This window comes from Phoenix dactylifera, chromosome 15 (assembly GCF_009389715.1).
Source record: "Phoenix dactylifera cultivar Barhee BC4 chromosome 15, palm_55x_up_171113_PBpolish2nd_filt_p, whole genome shotgun sequence".
NCBI lineage: Eukaryota > Viridiplantae > Streptophyta > Magnoliopsida > Arecales > Arecaceae > Phoenix > Phoenix dactylifera.
In genome coordinates this window covers 1,684,841-1,708,083 of record NC_052406.1, presented here as the reverse complement: position 1 = coordinate 1,708,083, position 23,243 = coordinate 1,684,841, and the positions used below count along the sequence as shown (strand labels likewise).

Here is a 23,243-nt window from a genome sequence, read left to right as displayed (position 1 = left end):
TAGTCAAAATGAACTCAATGACAACATATTACATGTGGATGAGTTGGCAATTCTAAATTCTCAAAATGTGTCGTCAAACATTCTTTTTTTTTTTTTCGTTTATTTGTTTGTTTTGTGAGGCAGATGGCTTACAACTAATACATGACGAGTATAAACACATCCAGCAACATCGAAATACAGTATATCTCTAAGCTCTTGAGTACAGTCACCAGTAGTTGTCATGAGAAAGCAGAAGAGTGGTAAGCCACATGTGAAGCCGCCAAGTCTACAGGTCAGTTTCCCTCTTTGGATGCCTTAAAAGAAGTCAGCCCCTGAGCCATGAACCAAATGTTGAGAAGCAGTTGGCAAACATCCAATAAGGTTGAAGCAGTTTGCCGACCCAGTATACGACCGTCTACGAGTCGCCCTCCAACTAGATACATGTAGCATGAAGCTGTAGGGCAGCATGGACTAACCCTTCAAAGGCAGCTGCAAGCTCGGCCATAGGAACATTTGTTTTCAGAAGCCTTCTTCTACCAACATAATGTGTCCTCTTTTATTGTCATATGCATGCTATTAACTTCATGCTAGTAAATGACAGATAAATTATGTCAACTTAACTTTCAGGCAAAGATAACCATCTTATAAGCAAGATAATAAATCCAATAACAGAGCTGTTCAACTTACCATACAAAGACATTGACCATGGGTTCTGCTTGGGTTGGTGAAGCTGGTGGTTTCACCAACAATATCAGCCATCTTATTATATCCATCACATTTATAAACAGTTTCTGGTTATCATATTTACCTTTTCTATATTCGTTGTTTGCGAGTCAACATTCTGTAGCTCCCCCTCCCTTGTATTCATTAATTTGATTGCTGACTGAGACTTTAATAACATGTTTCAGGTACTTTGATCAACTCGGAATGGCATTAAAGTACAATACAAAAGTTTATTGCAGGCAGATTCTGATTGGTGGCAATTATATGGTCTCCTTGACATAGAAACATTCATACCAAATCCCATGGAGCTTTTGTGCAGTGAATTCTCTCAAAGTAGATACATGTATTTATTTTTCTTATTACTAATGAGCTTCAACTGTAAGTTGAATTTCAAAAGGAGTCCTGCTTGCTCACAATCTCTGGCTGGTTTTAGTTGCTAGAAAGATGAAAGAGGAAAAATTTCAAGCCACCAAGAAAAAGGAAAAATTCTACTTGCTTAGATATTATAGCTTGAGAGATGAAATAAATAAATAAATAAGAATCAATCACTTGATCATATTGTAAGGGTGCTGGAATGTCGGTCTCTCTCTGAGAGAGAGAGAGAGAGAGCTTTGAAAATTCAAAGTACTTTTTGGCTGAAATCCTCTTATATTACTGAATGCTGCACTGCTTGTCCAACATGCAAATGTGAAAGAATAAAGACAGCAAAGAATGGTAAAGCGCAAATTTCTTCAACGCATTCAACTCTGAAATGTTTAGTAGGAGGCTTATCAATGATTGCCACAAGCTGGAGCTTTGAAGTCCTTGAATCTGACAAAGACAATCGAGTAAGGAGCAACGTGTAGAGGGGCAGCAGTATCAGCAATGAATGGGGACATTTCAGGGATCTGCCCATCACTTGTAGGTTTCAAGGGTTGCCCATTAAGAAGCAGAACTCTACTTTGGATGTTCCCACCTTGAGGAGTCAGATGGTACTCTTCCCTCTGTCCCTTCTCTGTTACCGACGCTAAAGATTCAGTCAGTAGAGGTGGATACAGGTTCAGGTCACTGGAAACTGTGACATCGAAGGATGTTGAGTTTGATAGGTTGATCAGCAATAAAGTAACCCCAGGCTGTCAAAGAAAATTGAAGACATGAGCAATATAGGGAGACATAGGAAACAGAAGTAGATGAAATGGACCGAATTTTTAGTCTTACCTTTTGTTTGGAGCAATGAGCATAGGCTCGAAGGAATGGTGAGCTCTGGTGAGTGGCATGAAGAACACCAGGTCCCATTAATCGATGCCACAACAGAGCACTGATCAAAGGAAGGAAGAAAAAGGTGAAGGGGAGATAAAACTCGTCAGCCGTTAGACATTTGAGCAGAATTTGTATTGATAACTTGACTCCAACTTATTGAATCTAACCTATAGAAGTCTGGGTTGGGGATGAATGTGGTGGTGTTAAGGAGAGCATAGTTTCCTCCAATCAAGGCTTGCCGGCAGAAGACCTTGTGCTTAAATGTGCTTACCATACCAAGCTGATCTAAATACCTGATCAAGCCAAACTCCATCTGTTAGTTTCTCATCAGAATTTTTTTCTGGATAGGTTTAACAAAAAGCCACAGAACAGGTTTAAATTTATAGTAGAAATAAAGGACAAAGAACTGAATTAGCATCAATATACCTACAAATTATGAATTAGTACAAGGAACAGAGAACTTTCTACGAAGGCAACAAGAAAATGGGAGATCCAGCATCTTAATTATTATTTTAGTAGAAAAGGGCTTGATTTGGAGAATGCAAGAGCTGTTGGAAAGTGTGGAATATGCTGTAGACTAGAAATATGAATTAAAATAATGTATTTTATATAGAAGAAGAGAAGATGCATGTAAAAAACAGTTAAACCAAACAAGCCATTGTCATGAGTTTGTTATAAGGCTAAGTATTAGACAATTGAAGGCGATCAAATTGCCTCACCAGAAACTATTTGCAAAGGTATTCGACACATCTTTGCCTCCACTGTTGTAGGCGCCGCCTGCTTCACCAATCCAAGCAGAACTCCATGGGCCAAAATCCTTGATAACGGCCAGAATATCATTATATATCTGCGCTATCTGATACAAATAATAGGGGTCTTGAATCCTATAGATTAGCTCTTTATCAACACCTGAACACAGGAAATCCGAGAAAAGTTATATTCTCCTAATCTATTTTTCTTGTAAAATTCAGAAGTGACTGAATTGCCCTTGAATGCATTCATGAAGACAAATCCAAGTTTAATCAAAGACATTTAATCTAACCGACCTGCACCAAGGTTGTAGATATGATGAGTAACACCATTTACAACACCAGGTCCTGATGTCTGAAGCATGTCAGCGAACCATTGTGCTTCAAAAAAACCACCAGGGCCCAATAGCTTCGGTTCAGTACTGGAATTCTTGTATAAATCACCGATCAGTTTTTTCAGGGCAATCAAATCCTTGCCATACTGCTTAGGATCCACACTTGCACCGACCCCTTGCCCAGAGAGCTCATTTCCTATCAAGAATTGAAGCAGGAATCAATATCTGGAACAATTAGGGAATCAATAATTTTCATCATGTCGTTGAGTACCAAATTCCCAAGATTCAATCTTATAATTCTTCAAGACAGAGTATCTGATGAGTTTCCGAGCGTTAGCACTGTCCCAGTCGCCAATGTAGAGGTTACCCTCTGGGGCTTTTCTCCTCCCAGCAAGTGCATTCAGTCCGAACGTTATTATAGCTCTGCAGCCATCAAATAATCAACAACAAGATTTCAGCAAAGTTTCGGGATAGTGATTGTTCCAGAAAAATTCATGAAAACATATCAATGGATGTTGTTTATTGACATCACAAAAATTGGAATTGTACTAGTGGAGATCTTTCTTAAGTGCAAAGATTTGTCGTTAAATTTCAAATATACTTAAAATTCAATACCCAGTTTTATTTAAAAATGCATTGAGTTCATCCCATCTAGACTTGCTGAGGCAGCCCCTAGAGAAGCCAAAGAGCCCATTTTGATCAAGCTTGAAGTCTTCACACTGGGCAGGTTTTCTTCCTATTTTATACACCACGTGGTCTTGCAGTGACCCTCCAAGCCTAACCCTCAGAGACTTGAAAGCTGCAACACAAACCATAAATTCCTTTTTTTTTTTCTTGGAGGGGGGGCGTGAAGATCAAAGAAAATTGCTCTGTAATATAATTGTCTGAAAAATGTCTGAAAAACACCACCTATGAAACAATTTACCTTTAATGGCATTAAAAAGAATAGTGTTGTTCAAGTCCTGCAAGATAATAGAGCCAAAGTTCAGCTTAATGTTACAGTACATAAACATGATATGCAAGCATGGACCCATTGTAATTTCTATATAATACTCCTAATTGCTAATTTTAAATTATATTTAAGGCATCCTTCTATATGTCCCTGTGATCTCATTGCAAAGAATGCCCAAAAATACAACACCAAGGACTATGTTTTTACAGTTGTTCTTCCTTTTTTTATCATTAATCTTAATGCCCTAGATCTTTGCATGCATGACGGGTGCATGCATTTGTTAGGACATACATATAGTATTGCACATGTTAGCACATTAAAATCTATGTTCACGAAACATTGGCCATGCTGCATTAGCAAGAAAACTCATGCATGCACATAACCATGTGTGCTAAGAACATAAAGCCATAGATAAACACAATGACAAAATCATGGCCAAGTGGCACGGACAATGCATGCTAGCATGTGCAAAAACAAGAATATAAGACATAAGACTAATCCATCAAAATCATAGCAATGCCATGCATGGAAAAAGACAAACTTGGATGGCCAAGATAAGTAGAGGACACACGTACCAAGTTAATGATGGAGGAATTGTACCAAGGGCACATGTTATAGTTGCACTTCTCCTTGGGCCACCAGTCGATGGTTGCACAGATGAAGTTGTCATCTGTTTGGGCAATTGTGGTCACTGCCTTCACGGTCACAGTCACCATGTCCCCTAGACCCAAAGAGAAGCTGGAGAAGAGCAAAATAGAAAGGAAGGAGGATTGGACACCCATGGCTCTACCACCCATTGAGAAGGCCAAAATTTTGAGTTAGAAGACACGGATGGTACAAGAGGGAGGCGTGGGATGGAAATACTACAGGATCTGGGCTTTTTATAGATGGATAAGTTTTCTAAAATTAGGAATGTCATTAACAGAAAAGGTAAGGATTGTTAGGAGCTCAAACCATCATTGACTATATTGTTAAGTACCTGGCTATAAATAGGTAAAAATTTAACCATCTCCGAGACAAGACAAGATAATACCCAATCCTTTGGACAGGTTTCTTAACTTCCCGCTGTAGATTTCAAATGAGCCTTCCCTTCAGTTTAATCCAAGCCTAGTTTCCTCATGAGTCAGGCTTGGGTCGTTCCAGCCAGGGTTGCAGCTTAAGACCCATAGCTGGCCTACGCAATTTAGACTTATTCACACTTGAACTTAAAACCTATGTGTCAAGCATGGATCCCAAATTGGAAATTGGAAACTGTCTGCCTGAATTGGCTCAAACCCTAGGTGATTGATGAGCTGGATCTTGATGCCAATTCAGGTTGTGTCTGGGTCAAGCTAGATTCTGACCCAAACCAAACTCTCTTGCAGCCCTATGTCCAACTTAATCTAGAGCCAACCTTTGTATCAATCATTATAATTTTAAGACTCGGTTTGGTGTTCATGAATCATAATTTAACATCAGGCTTATTTGTCTAGCACTTTGTTTCAGGGATCAGATTTCCACAAGGCTTTTTCTTAAAGTTCAGTTGCTCTAGATGATGGGACATAAAATGTATATAAGTAGGCCCTCTGAAAGTATAGACTTTGAGTTCAGGTTGATAATATTTGTTCAGTTGTGCAAGACGAGATAGTCGATATGAATCATTACTAGACTTGATTCCATAAGGGGAAAGAAAAAAACTAATATTTGTAGCAGCTTTGCTGAGGCACGATATAGATCTTTGTTTATGCAAATGCTTACTTTTGCTCCAGCACTACTTTGCCGGTGATCATAAATATACTGACTAAATAGATGTCTGGGGTCAGGCACCAAAGAAACAGGACAAGATAATTGATTAACACAACCAGGTGACCTTCCTTCTGCTTTTCTTGAAAGAGCATATCACAAGACAACACAACTGCACTTATTCTTTTTTGGTTTGCTCGATACCCTCTCCGCACATGGATAATCTATGAAAATAAACAATCCGGATTTAGAGCAAGAGAAGCAAGATACTGGAATCTATTTATCAAGTATTGATAATACAAACCAGTCCATCTTTCAGAAGAGGGGGGGGCAAACAACAACATGCATAGTTGTAACTTCAGAAAAATCACACATTGGGCTCCTGCACTCCGCTAAAGTTCAATTGTTCTCTAATATTTTCCCTGCGCTAAACAACTGAAGATTGTCTGCAGTCTATGTACCATTCTCCTTCTCTGTTGTTAAACACCATTTTGTGGAAGAGATCTGAGTCAGCAGTGCTAAAAAGTAGCATAAAGGACATGGAACAAAGAAATAAACCAATTAAATGACTAGATAGCATACATGCTGCATATTATACAAAAGAAAGAGAGACACAAAACATAAAGTTTATATATGTCGAGTACTTGATATTCTAATACAGATGTCACATTACTGCTCTTTCTGTAAACCTGAAACTGAATAACCTTATGCCTCTTCTTATAGTTCAAATATCAAGCATATATCAATCAAATAATTGATAATAGATGCTTTCTGTCAAGGGAAGAACAGGTTATATTACAATATTTCTTATTCTAGTACAAGTGCATAGCAAGCGTCAACAAGTCACATATCCATTATGCCTGCCATCAACAAATTTCTGAGAACTTATGATGCATTGGAACATGAAAGTATTCTTATAATAGTTTTGAAATATAACTTTTCCAATTTAGTGATCACATAGGAGACATATATCACACCTGAGAAGTACTGCCACATGATGCTCCAAGCTATGTGAATCACTAAATCTTTTCCTAAATCTTTGATCAAAAATTTCTTTCTAATGCTGTCATAGTTGAGTGAAAAATGCATCATTTATGTTCTGGATAGGTTTTGTACATAAAATTCATTTTATTGTGAACTAACTATCTTCTGAATTATCTATTCAGTTTGTTGATGCATAGAGTTGTCACCTCAAATTTCAACCACTCCAGAGACCAACATTAAGAAGATCCAAAATACTGATTTGAACATCCAAATATGACAACTGTTTTTGTAGCAAAGTATGATATGAAGACACACTTACCAAATAAATAACATTGGATTACTGATTTTGGTAGATATTCATAATATTTAATATGAAACTCTCATAATGTACAGAAATTACCCCACATTAAGGTTTTCTTGAGGTTGAAGTGTCGGAGATTAAGGATGCCTTGATAATTGGAAACCGTACCAAGTGGCTCAAGACTAATAAAGGTTTACATGTGGCCAAAGTTACCCACATTTTCCCTGATAAAACCTCACTGATATCTTCCAACTTTTATCTTTATTAAAGCTTATTCTATCCAGTATACCACAAGTTTATATCAGTATACTGGTTACTGTGAGTGCGGGGATCTGTTCACGACTTGGGACAAGAGATAAGGTCCTCACCACATTCGTCCAGAATCTCTCAGCATGCCTTCATCAATAATGATGAACCATAATGAAATAGAAGACACGACTTACAAGATGAAAGCAGAATTTCTACCATCTGTACTCCAATAATTGCCATAAGGTTCATCAGACAAACCTAAGCACAGAAATTACAAAACATAAAACCACAATCACAAAAAGACTTACTGTTCTATGAAAACATAGGATATCAAATATACAGCAAGGAAGTATGCTTGGCATTAAAAACATGACAGTAAAACTCAACAATCTTCGCACAAATATCAAGAACAATACCATAACAGGATCCAACAATTATATGAAAGATTCCAGACCATATTTGTATTTACCGAAATAAGTCCAATAAATAAATCCAAAAACACTCAATTATAAGGTATAGATCATATGATCAAAAGCCAACCTTTAGGCCACTGAGCAAGGATGCTTTCTTTGAGGGTGGCAACACATGTAACAGGCGCACACTTCTTGAACCAACGTCAGAACCATCGTGCAATCGAAACATGATCTCAAGCGGCCCTTGCACTGCAGACATCTCCAAGGGTCGCATAGCGACTCTGGAATCAAACAACCACAAATTCCTGAGCAAACCTCTCTGTAGTTTTTGTTAAAAAGCCATTTCTTTTTTGCGAAAAAGAATCCCAAAGACTTCATTTTGATTTTTTTTTTAAAAAAAAAATCGTTACAAAAATTAACTTGGTCATCAAAAAAGAAAGAAAGATGACAGGGTTTTCAAGAGAACATAAAATATATAAAGTTACGAATAACTTCATAACAGAAAGCAAAATCCACCCAAATGTCGATCCGGGTCTCCTTCCACACACACCAAAAAAAAAAAAAAAAATTAAAAATCGCGACTTTTTTCCTTGAATTACCCAAATTTAAATCTATGCCTTCTCCAAAACGCCAAAGAACCCTCATATCCCTCCAAGCTCCGCCAAAACAACCCAAATCTCGAACTTGACGCTCCCAAAATCCGTAAAAAACTGAAAAAAATTAGGTAATAAATAGGCACCGAACTGGAAGAATGGTAGTGATCCGAGTTCTCTAAGTCGGGTGAAGAACCCCAGGGCCGCAGCAGATTGGAGAGAGAGAGAGAGAGAGAGAGAGAGAGAGAGAGAGAGAGAGAGAGAGAGCATGCCTATCGGATGTTTCCTTCCATCCCTTACCTTCCCTCCTTGTCTCCTGACCATGTCTATTATTTTCCTCAGTAGGTTGACACCACTGCTGTGCGCTTTAAAAATTTGTTTTTTTTTACATATTTTTATTATTTTTAAATATATGAAAAAGGGAGATCTTACTTAGGGTTGCAAATGTGTTGAGGCAAGTAGAGATCTTGGGTTGCTCTATATAAAAGATGATAGAAATGGAGCTGAGTTAGAGTTGAGTTTAAATGCTAAATGTTTATGCTTAGTTCCTATCCTAAACAAATGAGCTTGAGCAAGATTAATATCAAGTTGATCCCAAGTTTTTTTTTTTTTTGTTTCTTTTTTTGTGAGCCATCCAAGCATGGTTATTTTTTATGAGTCAAGCTTCATGTAAGATTTATTCCATAATAAACCATAACTATGCTATACGAAAGAGCTCGGGTTGTTTGAAGGTAGCATTGGTAAAACCTAAAATGGCACCAAAACATAAAACAACCAAGGCAGTGGAGTTCTTTTATGACTAAGAATCTGTATGACTAGAAATACTATAGTAGAAAAAACTCTTACAACTCTCTTTATGAAAGAAAGAAAATATTAAAAAAGGCTAGTAATAGGAACCATAAGCGATTGTTCCTCTAAAATAGATAGTAGTGGATTGCTTACCAAAAGAGTTTAGAATCACACAATTGATAAAATTATTGATGTTTTGGGTCCCATCCTTGTAACTGCAAAAAATCTCCAAGGCCATCTCTCATAAGAGGATTGGTGCTTTACATCAATGAACACCCATGAATTGCACCAATCCCTTGTTGTCATGTGGTGCCAAGTTCGAAAGGTTTTTTTTTAATACTAAGGTTGGTCATGTAGATTTTTTATTTAAGAAACATAAAAAATATTTTGAAGCATCTAATTGTACGCTTACACCCCCATTCAGTGTTAGCTTAGCAATAAAATATTCAAACAATTCCTACAAATCACACCAATCATGTTATGCCACATGACAAAAAAACTTTTCATATGCATGAAATATATGCTGCCTAGCATCATTGAGATACACAACTTCATGTATATATTTTTTGTTTTTTAATATTAGGGCTGAAAAGTCTGGATGTTATCCTACCGAATCTATTTTCATGTTCGGTTCAAATTGAATTTATATAGAAATCTTTGTATCCGATCTGATTCAAATACGGTTATGGGCATTTGCTTACAATTTTGCTGAATGTCAGATATAGATTTGGATATTCAGATTTTTTTCGGATATCAGATACAAATTCATACATTAAGGTTTTTTTCAAGATCCGAATTCAAATACCTGGCTTAAAAAATCCACAACCATATAATCGGTTTTGTGGAGCATGCCAGCTCTAAAAAGGACTTCTTATGATGCTAAGGTTGGCCATCCAGATTTCTTATCGAAGAAACATAAAAAATATTTTCAAGCATCCATTTGTATGCTTAGTCCTATAAAGTGTTAGCAACAAAATATTGGAACAATTCCTCCAAGTCACACCAATCATATCAGGCCATATAGAAAAAGATCTTTTTATGTGCATGAAATGGATGCGGCTACCATTATTGAGAAACACAACTTTATGTATATACATCTCTTTCTTTAATAATTGATACAATATGTATATATTTAGAAGAATTATACTTCTGGTTAGTATAATTATTGTGTTCTTTTAATAGTTTCAAACTATCATATTCTTTATTAATTTTTTCCTTGATTCAATATTTTGAGGACTCTTATATGAGAAATTATTCAAACTTTTATTATCTCAAAAATCGTACGGTAATAATCATGCATCATGCATTATTTAATCAAGAACAACTTGCAATTAAATCGTAACTACTCATGTACTATCAATTGATAGTATACAAAGTTACTACCTCTTGTATGCATACTTTCTTTGTGGGTAATATTTCCAAATATTAGAGGTCCTCATAAATTTTTGAAAGATGAATGATATTATTTAACTTAAAATTTGTATGTACTCTTTATGAGATTTATCAGCTCCCTTATTGTTCTATGGCATGAGCACTTACTACCTCAGAGTTAAATTGATATATAGAAAGTGGAGAGAGTACCATGGCATGCAGTGGCTTATTTGGCTTGATCTTATCATTATTATGTTATGCATTAGAAACAAATAAATTCATATGTAAGCAAGAATCAGGCTATAAACACCTATTTAAATCTAAAATGAATTACCACATTGACCATCAATAGGGGAAAGCAAAAAAATCCACATTCAACACAATCTTTTTACTAAATCATGTGCAGTCTGTTTCATGTAATATCTATTAACTTCACATGATCCCCATGGCTGAAATACATCAAGATAAATTCATAAGAATTTTACAAGATAAATCCAATTTATTTATGCTTTTGCAAATCAAGGCCATTTTATTTTTGTGGAAAGAATTTATAGTAAAGTTTAGTTGACAATTGACTCCTTTCTCATGATTACTATATAAACATTTTTTATATATGCATTGACATGTCTAATGCATACACCCATCATCAAATTATGTGCATCAATTATTATTTGTTTGCATCAATTTATTATAACATGCACCAAATGAGTTCATTCATTTGAGGATAGAGAACAATGTTTCGGCAAAGATTCAAAACTGAAAAACTCTGCAAGTAAAAGAAAAAGGAAAGGGAGAAGTGGGGATAGACAGGCATAATCCAGAAGCATAAAAAAGGAGACTGACAAAAGGCTAAAAAAAAAAGAAAACATCCCTAAAATGGGTCTCCCTGGCAGGATTTTATCCCAAGAACCCATAGCGTTCTAATCGTCCTCCCTGATTAGAGGGACTCTGGAATTAGAGAAAATTTAGTGTCCATTGGGTATTGCTTCTGTTTCCTGCAAAAATCTTAGTAAAGAATTAAACCAGAATGAATAAGTATGTATGGAAACCCTTCTGCTTTTTAAAATTGTTTGTGAGACCGTAGGAACTTTTGGTGGCAAAATTTTATGACTTAAAAAAATGAAAATAAAAAGAATGGCTGATGTTCCATGCAAATGCTATCTCTGACATCAATTTCCATGGGAATGTTTCATATATTTGTAGGGAAAGAAAGGCACAAAAACAACATATCTAACAGGCCCTTAATTTCTTTGGCCATCCCATCACCGTACAAGGAAGAATCTTGAGATTTTCTGACATTAAGCCATGAATTTGTTAAAGGTATTTCTAGTATAATCCTTCCTGTAGGCACTTAGTGTCAGGAGTTGTCATTCAGTTGCACAGAGGAAAAAAAAGATGCATTATCCAAAGTAAAGAAAGCAATTCTGTATAACACAATCCAATAGGAAAAAATTATCGGCACATTGCCAATAATATCTCATGAAATGGTAATAAATATCAGTTCCCTGCAAGTTCAATGGGATCCCTGCACTAACAAATGTCTACATTCTAACAATTACCGGATGAATACATTTAACAGCATGAAACAAAAATTTGGGAGTACAAAAAATATATAGGAAAGGGGAAAAAAGAAGATAAAGATAAAAAATCAATTTGGCGTGCCTGAAACAACAACAATCCAGGCCTTTTGTTGCTCCTGTAAGACTGACCAGTGCAGTCTGCAGTTCCACTGCACTTCTGTGAGCACTTTACACTTAGCTGCTCTTATGCACCAGAAAAGGGATATTATATCCCCTCAGATAGGCTTTGATGAAGTATACCAAGAGAGCATGCATCAATACGTTACAAATTAAAGAATCTCTCATGCCGCCAGTGATATCTTGGTATCTGCATAGGTTGTGTAACCCATATTTCTATTATGTATGCTGTGTCCTGAGCTGCAAAACTCACATCAGTCTACCTCCTTTCTTTTAACTTGTCCAATCTTCTGATCTATCATTGAGGCTCAAAGATATGACAATTCCTGATGAAATCATTGGAGTAGTTGACATGTTTTGTCCAAAAAGGCTGAAGGTGTTTAAACCCAATTTCCAACCATGGCTTACACTGCCCATTGTAGTGGATCACGGCAGCCTTCTTCACACTGTCAAGGTTGGTTTTCTCCTGGTATCCCAAGCCTAGCATGTGCCATGATGGGTCAATAGGATGCACATGGCCCCTAAATGCTATAAGGGCCGGTGGTAATGTTCCAAACTTCCAGAGTGTCAAATTGGCCACCAGATTCTGCAACCCAAAAAATAAATATAGGTCTGTAAGTTAGTTTAAGAGCTTCCCTGAGCTCTTATGAAATCATTCTTGGTGAAATCTACAATATAAACAGTAACTTCAACTGAGACCCCTTCTCTTATTAGGCAAGCTTTGGATGAAAAATAGCAAGTAAGATGAGCAAGACCTAAAATATCAGATTAAAGCCATCAGAAGGTATATGACTCACACTGAAAGGGATCAGTGGCCTTAGATAGTTAAGTCACTGGCAAAAAAGGAAGGTTATTCAAAGGCTTACCCCAACAGACAATGTTTGTTGTTCAGAGTTGAGCACTCGGCTAGCTTAAATGCATAAATCATGTTTCCCAGATAGAAACTTCTAGACTTCTTATTTGTATGAATTGTTGTTAATTCTTCTCAAGGTTCCATAATGTACTGTTGCAATCATGTTTTATGGGTACAATAATCTTAAGGCATCCCAACCACATAGTGCATGCTACTCATCCAAGTGTATGCTGATAATCTAGTGATTCTAAATCAATTCAGGTTCTGCATTTGCCATGCCTAGATTTCTCCACATTCATGATCATGCCTACCTTTTGTTCATAGACCCAAATACAGTACAACAGCCATTCTACAGTGGTCAGGTTTAAAAGTATCTGTTCTACTAAAAGATACAACCAGAAAGTCCCGTAAGAACTTTTAATACCATTCATTAAATATTATGGAAACCCGCAAAAAAATGGTACCAATTTCCTAGCCAAGGCAACTTTTTCACTAGGAGAAGGGGTTGCCATGAAACCTAAAGTGCCAGTTGGTAGGTAGGACAGCTAAATTTTCGAGTATCTGGTCAAGCTCATCTAACACTATCAGGTTTTATTTAACTAAAACTTTATAACAATCAAAAAGATTCTTAAGAACTTATACTACCAGTTAATTACAGCTGATACTGATCCACATAGATAGTTCCAGACACCTAGGCAGGCCAACTTTGGTTTAGACAAGGCTGATAATACAACCTATTTCTGTTTCTGCTCATGCAACAACAGAGGCACCCTTTACAGCTCCCCAGGACTCGATAAAAGTCCACACGAAGAAAAAGCAAGTTGCATTCCTCTGACGCAAAAAGTATAAGCCAAAGATCTGTATTGAAACACAATTCATAATCTAGTTGCCTACTTACAGAAGAGTGTTTGGGTGTATAGTGAAAAAAATATATAATACATCTGACAAGTATACACGATGCAATAAAATGTTTCTGATTGCTCTCTCTCTCTCTCTCTCTCTCACACACACACACACACAAATGCACCTATCAATGCATGCAATTTGAACCTCTTGTCACCACCTGATGAGATTTTGTTCAAGATGTTCAGTATGTCCAGGAAATGGAAGGTCAATCCAAACTAGCATACAAATGAATGCACGAGATTGTACACTATTCATTTCTAAAACCCAAGATACCATCATTAGAAATAAGGATAAAATTTTTTATGCAAAATTTAACATATAAAGATAGTTACATGTGCATATTGAAAGCACATATTAGATGGCAAGTGAATTCATATGTTACCTCTTTCAGCCAGTAATGATATTTTTCTCTAATGTTTGTCTTCCTCCATGCACTTAAGTCAAAGATATTCATCCCATATGCCCATGCACATTCATCAGGGTCCAAATTATTGGCTATAAGGGGATGAGAGAAGTTGAAATATGTCCTGAAGTGCTTTGACATCACCCACTTGTCTTCGCCTCTGCAAGTTTCTACAGCCCCATTTACCTTTCCCGCAAGATCGATTTCCCACAGAGGTGACAAATCATGCTGAATAACAATATCATCATCAAGAAAGACCACCTTGTTGAGGTTTGGAAAAAGCTGTTTGGATATATTACAAAGCACAGTGTCACCATAGATGGCCAACAAAATAACTCGATTATGAAAGAAGATAAATTCCATTCTAAGCCAAATGGGATCAATGCATAAATCTCATTACACAATTCAGGTAAGGAATTAGGACTTATCATATCAAGTCCACTAGAACCGTTGAATTGGCTGCAAGTGAACATCATGGGGAAAACAAAACAACCTTGTGCTCTTAGCAGTCATGCAAGTGAGTAAGATTCTCTCTTTACATTTTTTAAAAAAATTGTCCTGCAGTTCTTTTCTTAAATGGTGAAGCTATGCTACTAATTAGCCTTGCTTCACAAAACCAGGCGATACCAAAATCCATGGTATGTCATACCAGCCCGAATCGTGCGGTACAGAGCGTACTGTACCATACTGTTCGGTACCGGTATCCGGTACGGATGGCATACCGATACTCGGTATGTCAAAAAAATTTCACACTGTACCGTACCGACACTGTGCTAGTGTGGCACTGGTATAGGGTCTGGTACCAAAACGGTGAACCTTGCCATAATTTCTTTTTCTTACCCATCTTTAGTTACCCTCTAGAGGCAATCCTATATTTATGGCCAGAAGAAAAAAGAATTTGGAGGTCTCCCCACCTCCTGACCTAAGTATCTTTAAGGTCAAGTCCCTCTCCCTTGCTCTATTGTCACCACCTCTGTTTTTCACCTCATGAAACACCCAAGCATCTTGGATGTCAAGTCTCCCTCTCTCCCTCCCCTCCATTTTTCAACTCTTGAAACATCATTTTTTGAAAAGCAAAATCATCTTAATCCATCTTAAAACCCAACTCCTGCATTCAAACACCTCTCTCGCTACTCTCTCTCTCATGTCTTTTGATTTCAGGTTCCCCACAATCCAAGTTTCAACCTTTCCCAGCAGCTTGAGCAAACATTCAGCTTTTGTCCAGGCCTTCCACTAATTTTTTGCCAAAGCAACTTTTTAGTCTCATGCAAAAAAGCAATTTCATTAGGTTCCCTAACAATCTTCAATAAAAGTAGATTAATCTACAGCATCAAAGAATATCTATAACGATCGAGTATATTTACCTCAGGCAGGTAAATACGGAGATGGTTGAGTAGAGAAATGTATTTTGGACTCCTGGCCTGCAGTTTCGAAGCAAAAACCCTTGGATTGTCAGTATCATTGATCCCTTTGACATGATCTCCATGATAATGGTTTCTGACACCATGGTGGTTCTCTATAGCATCGAGAACAGGTACATTTTCTCTTGTCAACCAGTCAAACTGGTGAACACCTTTTACCTCAACAATGGCTGGAGAAAGAGGATTCAGTGCAAACCATGAATGCATCCCTGGATAAGTCTTCTTGTCGGTGATGACATGAAAGACTATCTCCTCAGGTTTCAAAGAAGATCTCACAGTTGAGGTGACAACAACGGAAGCTGCAAGGATGTTATCACTTGCTAGAATAAAATGTTTGTAGGAGTTATCCGAGAGCATGGGTAACAATTCTGGAGGTGGCAACTGCTTTCGTGCATGAGCATTGGAAGAATACTCATCTGTCAGACGTAAAGCGAGACAATGAATGCCTTTTGGAATAGCACTTGCAGCAAAATGTTTGTTCAACTGCTCTGCCAACCTTGCTCTCTTGACCTCTCTGTTCATATTTTCCATCTGCAATGATCGGTTAAAAAAAGTTTCTTAAAAAGCATTTACAATTACCAAATACAGAATTTCAGGTGTAATCAGAGAATATTCATAAGAAATAAGTGCAAATATGATTTATAGTATCACTAAATATCCTATCATATAAATCAATAGTTACAAGTTTTGACCTCATCAATATGATATGGACGACAGAGGAAAAGACATATATTTACATTTATCAATGTAAAGTTATTCAGTTTTTTAGCAAATCAGTTCTTAAACATTACTAATGCAAAATGTGGATGCAAGTAATAACGCAACTGGTTCTTATTTAAGATTTGCAATTTGGAACTATTTGAAAAGGTAATGTTTTGCAAGATCTGCTTTCCTTGTTGCTAAGTTGTGGTTTGGAGTTGTTGATATAACATAAAGTATTTATATTAGTGATATAAATGTAAAAGAAAATGCATATACAAGAAGCATTGTAGTGTAGATCAGCCAAACATGTGGATTAAATATCAAACTATGTCAATCTTGTTGATAAAACGATAAGGATTGTTTAAATAATAAACCAAGGGTTTTCAAGTATATATTTGTGAAGTATCTTCTCACAAACTTGGATATCCTTTTGTTCTAGGGCAACCAATACACAATATGGCATGAAACATTTGTTTTTAAATCTCACAATACTGGCATAATATAGTATATTGCTTGATGATGATTATGATATGCTTTTTAAGCCTTTACCAAGTCGAATCATACAAATGAGGTGCAACTTATAAACAAAAACTAAATGGATCCTACCAAACTTATGTAGATCAATATCTTGAAAACATATTTGGCAGAAGTCTTCTAAGATAAGAATGGCAGAGTGCAACAGTTAGGTGCACATTTGACATAAGAGATCACACATCAACAATTATGTGAATGAATATGCATAGTCAACACCCTATCTGCAGAATGTTGAACAGCATAGTGATTTTGATGCTAAATTTACAAGCGCACTAAAGGATAAGAATTCGAAAAGGAATCACTTTAATGTGAGTGAAACATACATGAATTCCACTATAAAAACCATTGGTACAATCTGCAATCTAACTGCTTTCTAGAAGCAATAGAATCAGGAACTCTAAGACCATTAGGACGAATCAAATGTTTCTAGGTCTCCTTTGATGCTTGCATACATATGTAATTCCAACTCAGAGAGTATCATACCATCATATAATAATCATGTGAAGACCTAACTAGCATGATACAAACTCATCATATCTTGAGCATCATAGTGTGCAAATTGATACACTATGTTACATAATGATACATGTGCTATATTGCAACAATCCAGCACCTTACCTAAAAAGGCTAGCTAAGAAGTTATATTTTGGGCAACTTGGTTTGTATAAATACGTACGAGCTCCCCAGCATCCAAGCAAAGTGGGAGTGCAAATACATGCCTGCGTGGGCGTGCTCACATACTCTCCACGATTAAGCCCTAGCAACCTTGCCAAGCTAAGAAACTAGCCCATGGCCCATGTGGACTTGCGAACACTATAGCACGGGCCTTTTAGAGCTGTCCATAGGCCGATCATAGTGTTTATGATTGAATTTGATTAAATTGGAGGTATGGTATAATGTATTAGGAAATGTGCTTACGTTGTAAAGTGGATCTTGTCTCAAATGTTTCAAATTGCAATGTATTTGTCATATATTGTTGGATCATATGATTTTTTTCAAGGATTTTAAATTTTGATTATATTTTGATTATTATAATGGTACATCTTGGGACTTGCAGCAAGTTGAAATTTCAGGGTGTAACAAATAATCTCAAGCACATAATATCCAGCGATTTCATGCACAAAGACATGCTGATCATTGAATAAATGGCAACAGAGATATTTTGGTTCTCTTACTGAATAAGGAAAACAACTGACATATCTGAATCTGTCTCCAATGCAGTGATCTCAACAATGCAACGACTAAATGGATAAAAAAACATACAGCCAATTGCATACCGTGGCCTTCAATGTTATGGCAAATGTCCTGGCATCATACTGGTTATTCTTCATTTCAGTAAGAAACTCACTGAATGATTCAGGCAGCACCAGTCCAACAGGAATTTCCTTGGAATCCACTTGATTAAGTATCTTATACAGATCTCTTACAAGCTTCTGCACCAATTCAATCAGATTAGTCAAGAAAACAGAGCAATTATGTTCTTCATTCACAAATCAAACCCATCTAGTGATTGTGACATCACAAACAAAGCATATATAGTAAAATGTCAATATTTACCGCAGAATCATCACCGCCCCTACCAAGGAACCTTGGCCCTAGTCGCCTTCCCAGACAATCTGGAACAAAGAAAAAGATGAAAGTTAAGATATGCATGCAACATAGATTTTTGAATCCTCAAATTTTTCCTCCTGTGTTTTTTTTGTCTGTGCTGTTATTCAGTCATATGTTGAATTTTTCTAAATTATAGCTGTCGGATGGCAGCATAAAGTACAGTACATTTCATTGCCAGAGTAAAGCTTTAGCTGTCGGACAGCAGCATAAAGTACAGTCCCTTTCATTGCCAAATTTATGCATATAGTCATTTCCCCTGGTTAGATTACCTTGGCTTGTGCAATCATTATATTGATGTCCTTGTGATAGGTTAATAGAGTATACAACTTTAGCTTCATTGAATTTAACATCTTAACAGGAATGTGCCACGAGAGCAGTTATGCTAACTGCTTAGCTTCTCGTTTAAGTATGGCTTGCTTGGTTTTTTGCCACAAAAAACAATGTCGATCCAAAATGTCACAAATGGAAAAATGATTTTTGAAATGAAAAATAAATAAAAAACAGGAACTAAAAGGAGAAAATCATAAAATCTTAATTGAACTGTCACAGTTTGCATGTAACTTGATTTAATGTAAGATGCCAAGTACAAACCAAATAAGAGTATAGAAGAATAAAAGAAAAATGAAATACATATCATATAACCTGGACAACTGAAGGTCAAATTTAAATCCAAATTCATCATCAACCCTTTTCATTTAGATGATGTGATAATTCACTAAAGAGTGTCAGAATTTGAAAAGTGACGGAAGGTTCAGTTTTGCATTCCAGACAATCAAAATGATAAGGTAAAAAGAATACCCAAAAGGCAAGAAAAGTGCAAAAGACAACAAGGTGGTTCTCTAGACAAGAATTCATCCTCCATTATCCAACAGAAGTACTATTCTTTTTCCTAAAACACCATTGTGTCTGGCTTTCTTTTCACAAATACTCCTGCTTTTCCTGCTGTCCACTCTTTCCCCCAAATATCATGAGGAGGAATTTTTTCCTAGCATGAACCATGGATATTATTGCAATAATTTCCCAGCTTTTGTTGCTCAATTGTGCACTTTAAATTTTCCTAACTGCAATGGGGTACAATTTATCAGGAGCTTATGAAACCACCAGGAGCCTCATATCATCCATGTCGATTCTAATTGAGGTGTTCTTACTAATTTACACTGAACATCATAATCACAATTAAAACAAATTAATAAGTAGTAAACCTCACTATCTATCAAACTTTTTCTCCTCATAACAAGAAGTCAACATCATCATACGGAAGACATTGGAACCCTTGTAACTACAAAGTCCTTAACTAAACCTTTCATTACTCAAGTATGATATCATCTTCTTAAAAGAATATTCACCAAGGAAAGATAGGATTCCTTTGACAGAGGCCTTTCTAGCAATAAATAACTTTCTAGCAACCTAGTTAAGCAAAATAGAAAAAGAGAGCAATTATGACATAATTTGTAATCAACCAGAGTAAAGTTCTTTTTAAGGTGCACCTGGTTGAAGGAAAGCAAAAGCCAAAAAAGATGAACAGTATAGCAACAATATAAGTGCTAGGCTAAACTCCTTTTCTTTGGGGCAGGGAGGTGGCGAACATTACAAAAAGTATCAGACGAATGAAAGAATATCTACAAACAAAACCTAAACCTTGAAAGTTGTAACCGAAATTCAGTTTAGCTAAAGCCCAATCATCCTAAATGCAGATGAAGAAGGCGGCCAGACTGAACTCCAGAATAGTATCAAAAAAAAGATCAAAATCCAAGATGTCAGAATCAAAAGCCAGAATAGTATCAAAAAAAAAAAAAAAAAAGATCACTCGTGCTAAAAGTCAGCAATGCAAATTCAGAAACAGTCAATCAAAGAACCAGAAGACTAAAGATCATCCCAGCTCAACTCAGCATCTTATCTGCCAATCCAAGCATTATACCCCACATCCATCAAATAATAAAAAGACAGCTACCAGTACAAATCAACATATAATCCACCATTATACCAACTCTTTTGGAGCCAACACTAACCTCCAAACTAAAATTTCGAAAGCTTAGCAAGAAAATGTGAGCTCGCTGAGCACTGAGGTATGAGTCAAAAACAATCCAAACAGAACAATTCCAGCAATTCCAATCCATAACCATAGCAGATCAACTCATGAAGAACCAATCTAAGACCACCCAAAACATTACACAACCAATACCACTATCAGCTCAAAAATTCAAAATTTGGCAAGGGAATGGTGAGCTTAATGAGGGAGGACTGCAAAAAGAGCCCATCCAAAACAATACCCAACTTGGATCAGCCCATCCAAATCAATACCGAAATTGGATCAACCCACAACACACGCATTTGCAATCACTCAAACATTGAATACCTCTCCAGTCGATGCCAAAACCAACATTGAGCTTAAAAATTGGAGCTTTTCACCAGGAAATGGGAATTCACGACCAATTCAAATCCGAAGCTCATCGGATCAACCAAGAACGCACCCATTCACAACCATAAAGCCATGAAAACACCTCCATTTGATATCAGAACCAATGTGCAGCCGAAAAAAGTCGAAATTTCGGGCAAGAAAAAAGGAGTTTCGCTTACCGAGGGAGGAGCACTTGTTGACACCCTCGAGGGTGATGACGGCAGTGAGGATGAAGACGAACGGGAGGAGGAAGGCGAGGGCGAGAATCGTGTGGAAGAGGGTCCGGTAGGGGACGTGGCGCGCGGCGACCCTGACCTTCATCGAGTCGAGGAACCCATTGCTGCTGGATATCGTGATGCTTCTCATGCTCGGCGAGATCCGAAGCTGCATCGTCGTCGCCGACGCCGACCCGTCGCGGCGGCAGAGGTGGGGATCGCGGCGGCGGCAGCGGCGGCGGCGGCCCTAGCAGCAGAGGCGGCCCATCGAAGCGAGCGGCGGCAGCGGCGATCGGATCGGGAGGAGGAGGCGGCGGCGGAGACGGAGCGGAGGGAACGCGAGGTGGGATTTTGGGAGGCCTCCCGATCCGACATTGGGGACCCGAAAACGGGGGTAGGAGCGATTCATAAGTTTGCCTCTCTCTCGTTTCTATACTATATTAAATTTTAAAATAAAAATTTACGATTATTATTATTATTATTATTTATTTAATTTTTACGATGATTTATGGAATGGGTGGGTCGGTGGGAAGATTCTTTCCTCCTTCCATGAGAGAGAGAAAGATTTGTCTTATTCTATCTTTCTTCCTCCTTGTTTGAACTTTTTTTTTAATAAATAATTTGAATATATATTTGCATAAAAGCACACCAAAAATAAGAAATAAACTCATTAATCAATGCTTATTTTTTTTATAGCAGTGCTCACAAGATTAATATGAAGCCGCTGTACCCAAAAAAAAAAAAAAACTTTTAGTTGTTTTGGGGTTTCGGATCCTCAGTCAACAAAAAAAAGAGAATGAGAAAGAGGAAAATGGAAAAAAATGAGGGGTGATTTTCTATTTGTAGGGGGTTGACGTGGAGGAATTAAAGGTAATGAAGGAAGTAAACCTCATATAACAATGGGTTGATAAGAGGATATGACTCCAACTAGTTAAGTTGAGCTATAAGAGGATAGGGGCATAATTAAATGACTTAACTTGGTGGGTTGATAAGAGGATATAGACTCCAACTAGTTTAGGATTAAGGTTTTGATTAAATTGAGCTATAAGTGGATAGGGATATAATTAAATGACTTCGCTTGGTCTGTGTCTTTCTATACTTTGGAAGTCTTGAATATTGTCCCCATTTAACTAGATTTGTACCTAACATCCTGACCATTAGAGTTAAGGTGGTGATATTACCAAAGATAGTTGTATTGCACAAATTGTTCTAGTAAAGTTTAATATTTATATTCTATTAATTTTAAGGACATAATAACTAGTGTCTAATTTTTTGTTATGAAAACAACAAAATCAGCTGAAGATATCAGTAGCTTTTTAAACAAGTGATATTTGAAAGCCCTTCCTATCTACTTGGAGTTGGCTAGTTTGCAAATTTGACTGGTTAATATTAGTAGGAAGACTTTGACGCAAGGGCCGGTGGGAGCTGGTAAATACCCATTGAAGGGTTTAGGGTTGGTGAAAACTATTAGAAATGTCTATAAGTCTTAAGAGTTCAAAGGTATTAAGCCAACAAATATTTGAAAGAGAGAGTATAGAGATTAGGTTGATGAAGAAAGATGGATCAAAGAGTAAAGTTTCACTATCAGAACCCTAGACATGCAATATTGTTTAATTATCATAATTGTTGCATAAAATGCATATAACAGTTTAATTTATTTATAAAAAAACACACAATGGTCTCAATAATTAGCTAATAATATTTCTATTTAACTCGTAAAATGATTGGCCGATGGATTTAAAGGGTTTATTCGGAGTATGACATGAAGTTTATCATTTATTTTGTAGCATTATTTTTTTTTCTTGATGCATTCAAGTATTTTTTTTTTCTGGTTAGCCAATAGGTTTTTTCTCTAAGTCAATACTAGGTACAAGATTTCCTATTTTCAGATTCTTTCTTCCCCACTATAAAGTGGACTCTGACCGGAAAGATAAGAACAAGTGTAGAGCAATCCTATTTACCAATGTGATGACTTTTTGTTGTCATAACTTTTTGTGAGAAATAGTGTATATAGTCATAAGTAACACATGAAACTTTACATCATCTAATATCTCCTCACCCTGTGGTACCGAGTGCCTATTAATATCATGCAGTACTTACAATC

At 36.7% G+C, this 23,243-nt stretch overlaps 2 protein-coding genes across 4 annotated transcripts; both read right to left on the bottom strand.

The window, feature by feature from the left end:
* Positions 1-1,179: 1,179 nt before the first annotated feature.
* LOC103718168 (heparanase-like protein 2) lies at positions 1,180-8,611 on the bottom strand. Of its 3 annotated transcripts, XM_008806863.4 has the most exons (13): positions 8,391-8,491; positions 7,774-7,927; positions 7,353-7,491; positions 6,004-6,172; positions 4,553-5,923; positions 3,951-3,987; positions 3,641-3,824; positions 3,297-3,448; positions 2,988-3,221; positions 2,661-2,850; positions 2,109-2,234; positions 1,900-1,999; positions 1,180-1,814 (listed from the first exon to the last, which is right to left on the bottom strand). In XM_008806863.4, exons 5-13 carry the CDS (start codon positions 4,772-4,774, stop codon positions 1,473-1,475), a joined length of 1,587 nt encoding a protein of 528 aa, XP_008805085.2. In that variant the 5' UTR covers positions 4,775-5,923; positions 6,004-6,172; positions 7,353-7,491; positions 7,774-7,927; positions 8,391-8,491; the 3' UTR covers positions 1,180-1,472. The 3 variants fall into 3 exon arrangements, with proteins under 3 accessions (XP_008805085.2, XP_008805083.2, XP_008805084.2); XM_008806861.4 differs by lacking the exons at positions 7,353-7,491; positions 8,391-8,491 and adding an exon at positions 8,540-8,611; XM_008806862.4 differs by lacking the exon at positions 7,353-7,491.
* A 3,217-nt stretch (positions 8,612-11,828) lies between these two features.
* On the bottom strand, positions 11,829-21,544 carry LOC103718174 (probable galacturonosyltransferase 14). Its single transcript, XM_008806876.4, has 6 exons — positions 21,104-21,544; positions 18,473-18,531; positions 18,193-18,348; positions 15,623-16,210; positions 14,238-14,540; positions 11,829-12,682 (listed from the first exon to the last, which is right to left on the bottom strand). Exons 1-6 carry the CDS (start codon positions 21,312-21,314, stop codon positions 12,395-12,397), a joined length of 1,605 nt encoding a protein of 534 aa, XP_008805098.2. The 5' UTR covers positions 21,315-21,544; the 3' UTR covers positions 11,829-12,394.
* Positions 21,545-23,243: the final 1,699 nt, after the last annotated feature.

What these genes read in the sequence shown, in the direction of transcription:
- LOC103718168 (XM_008806861.4), bottom strand. Translation starts at nt 4,774, where the DNA reads ATGGGTGGTAGAGCCATGGGTGTCCAATCCTCCTTCCTTTCTATTTTG. An exon ending in ATTCCTCCATCATTAACTTG is followed by an intron (nt 3,988 to 4,552) that starts GTACGTGTGTCC and finishes ATTATCTTGCAG; the next exon opens with GACTTGAACAACACTATTCT. An exon ending in TATCTACAACCTTGGTGCAG is followed by an intron (nt 2,851 to 2,987) that starts GTCGGTTAGATT and finishes TCCTGTGTTCAG; the next exon opens with GTGTTGATAAAGAGCTAATC.
- LOC103718174 (XM_008806876.4), bottom strand. Translation starts at nt 21,314, where the DNA reads ATGCAGCTTCGGATCTCGCCGAGCATGAGAAGCATCACGATATCCAGC. An exon ending in TCCGTATTTACCTGCCTGAG is followed by an intron (nt 14,541 to 15,622) that starts GTAAATATACTC and finishes ATATCCAAACAG; the next exon opens with CTTTTTCCAAACCTCAACAA. An exon ending in ATCATTACTGGCTGAAAGAG is followed by an intron (nt 12,683 to 14,237) that starts GTAACATATGAA and finishes TTTGGGTTGCAG; the next exon opens with AATCTGGTGGCCAATTTGAC.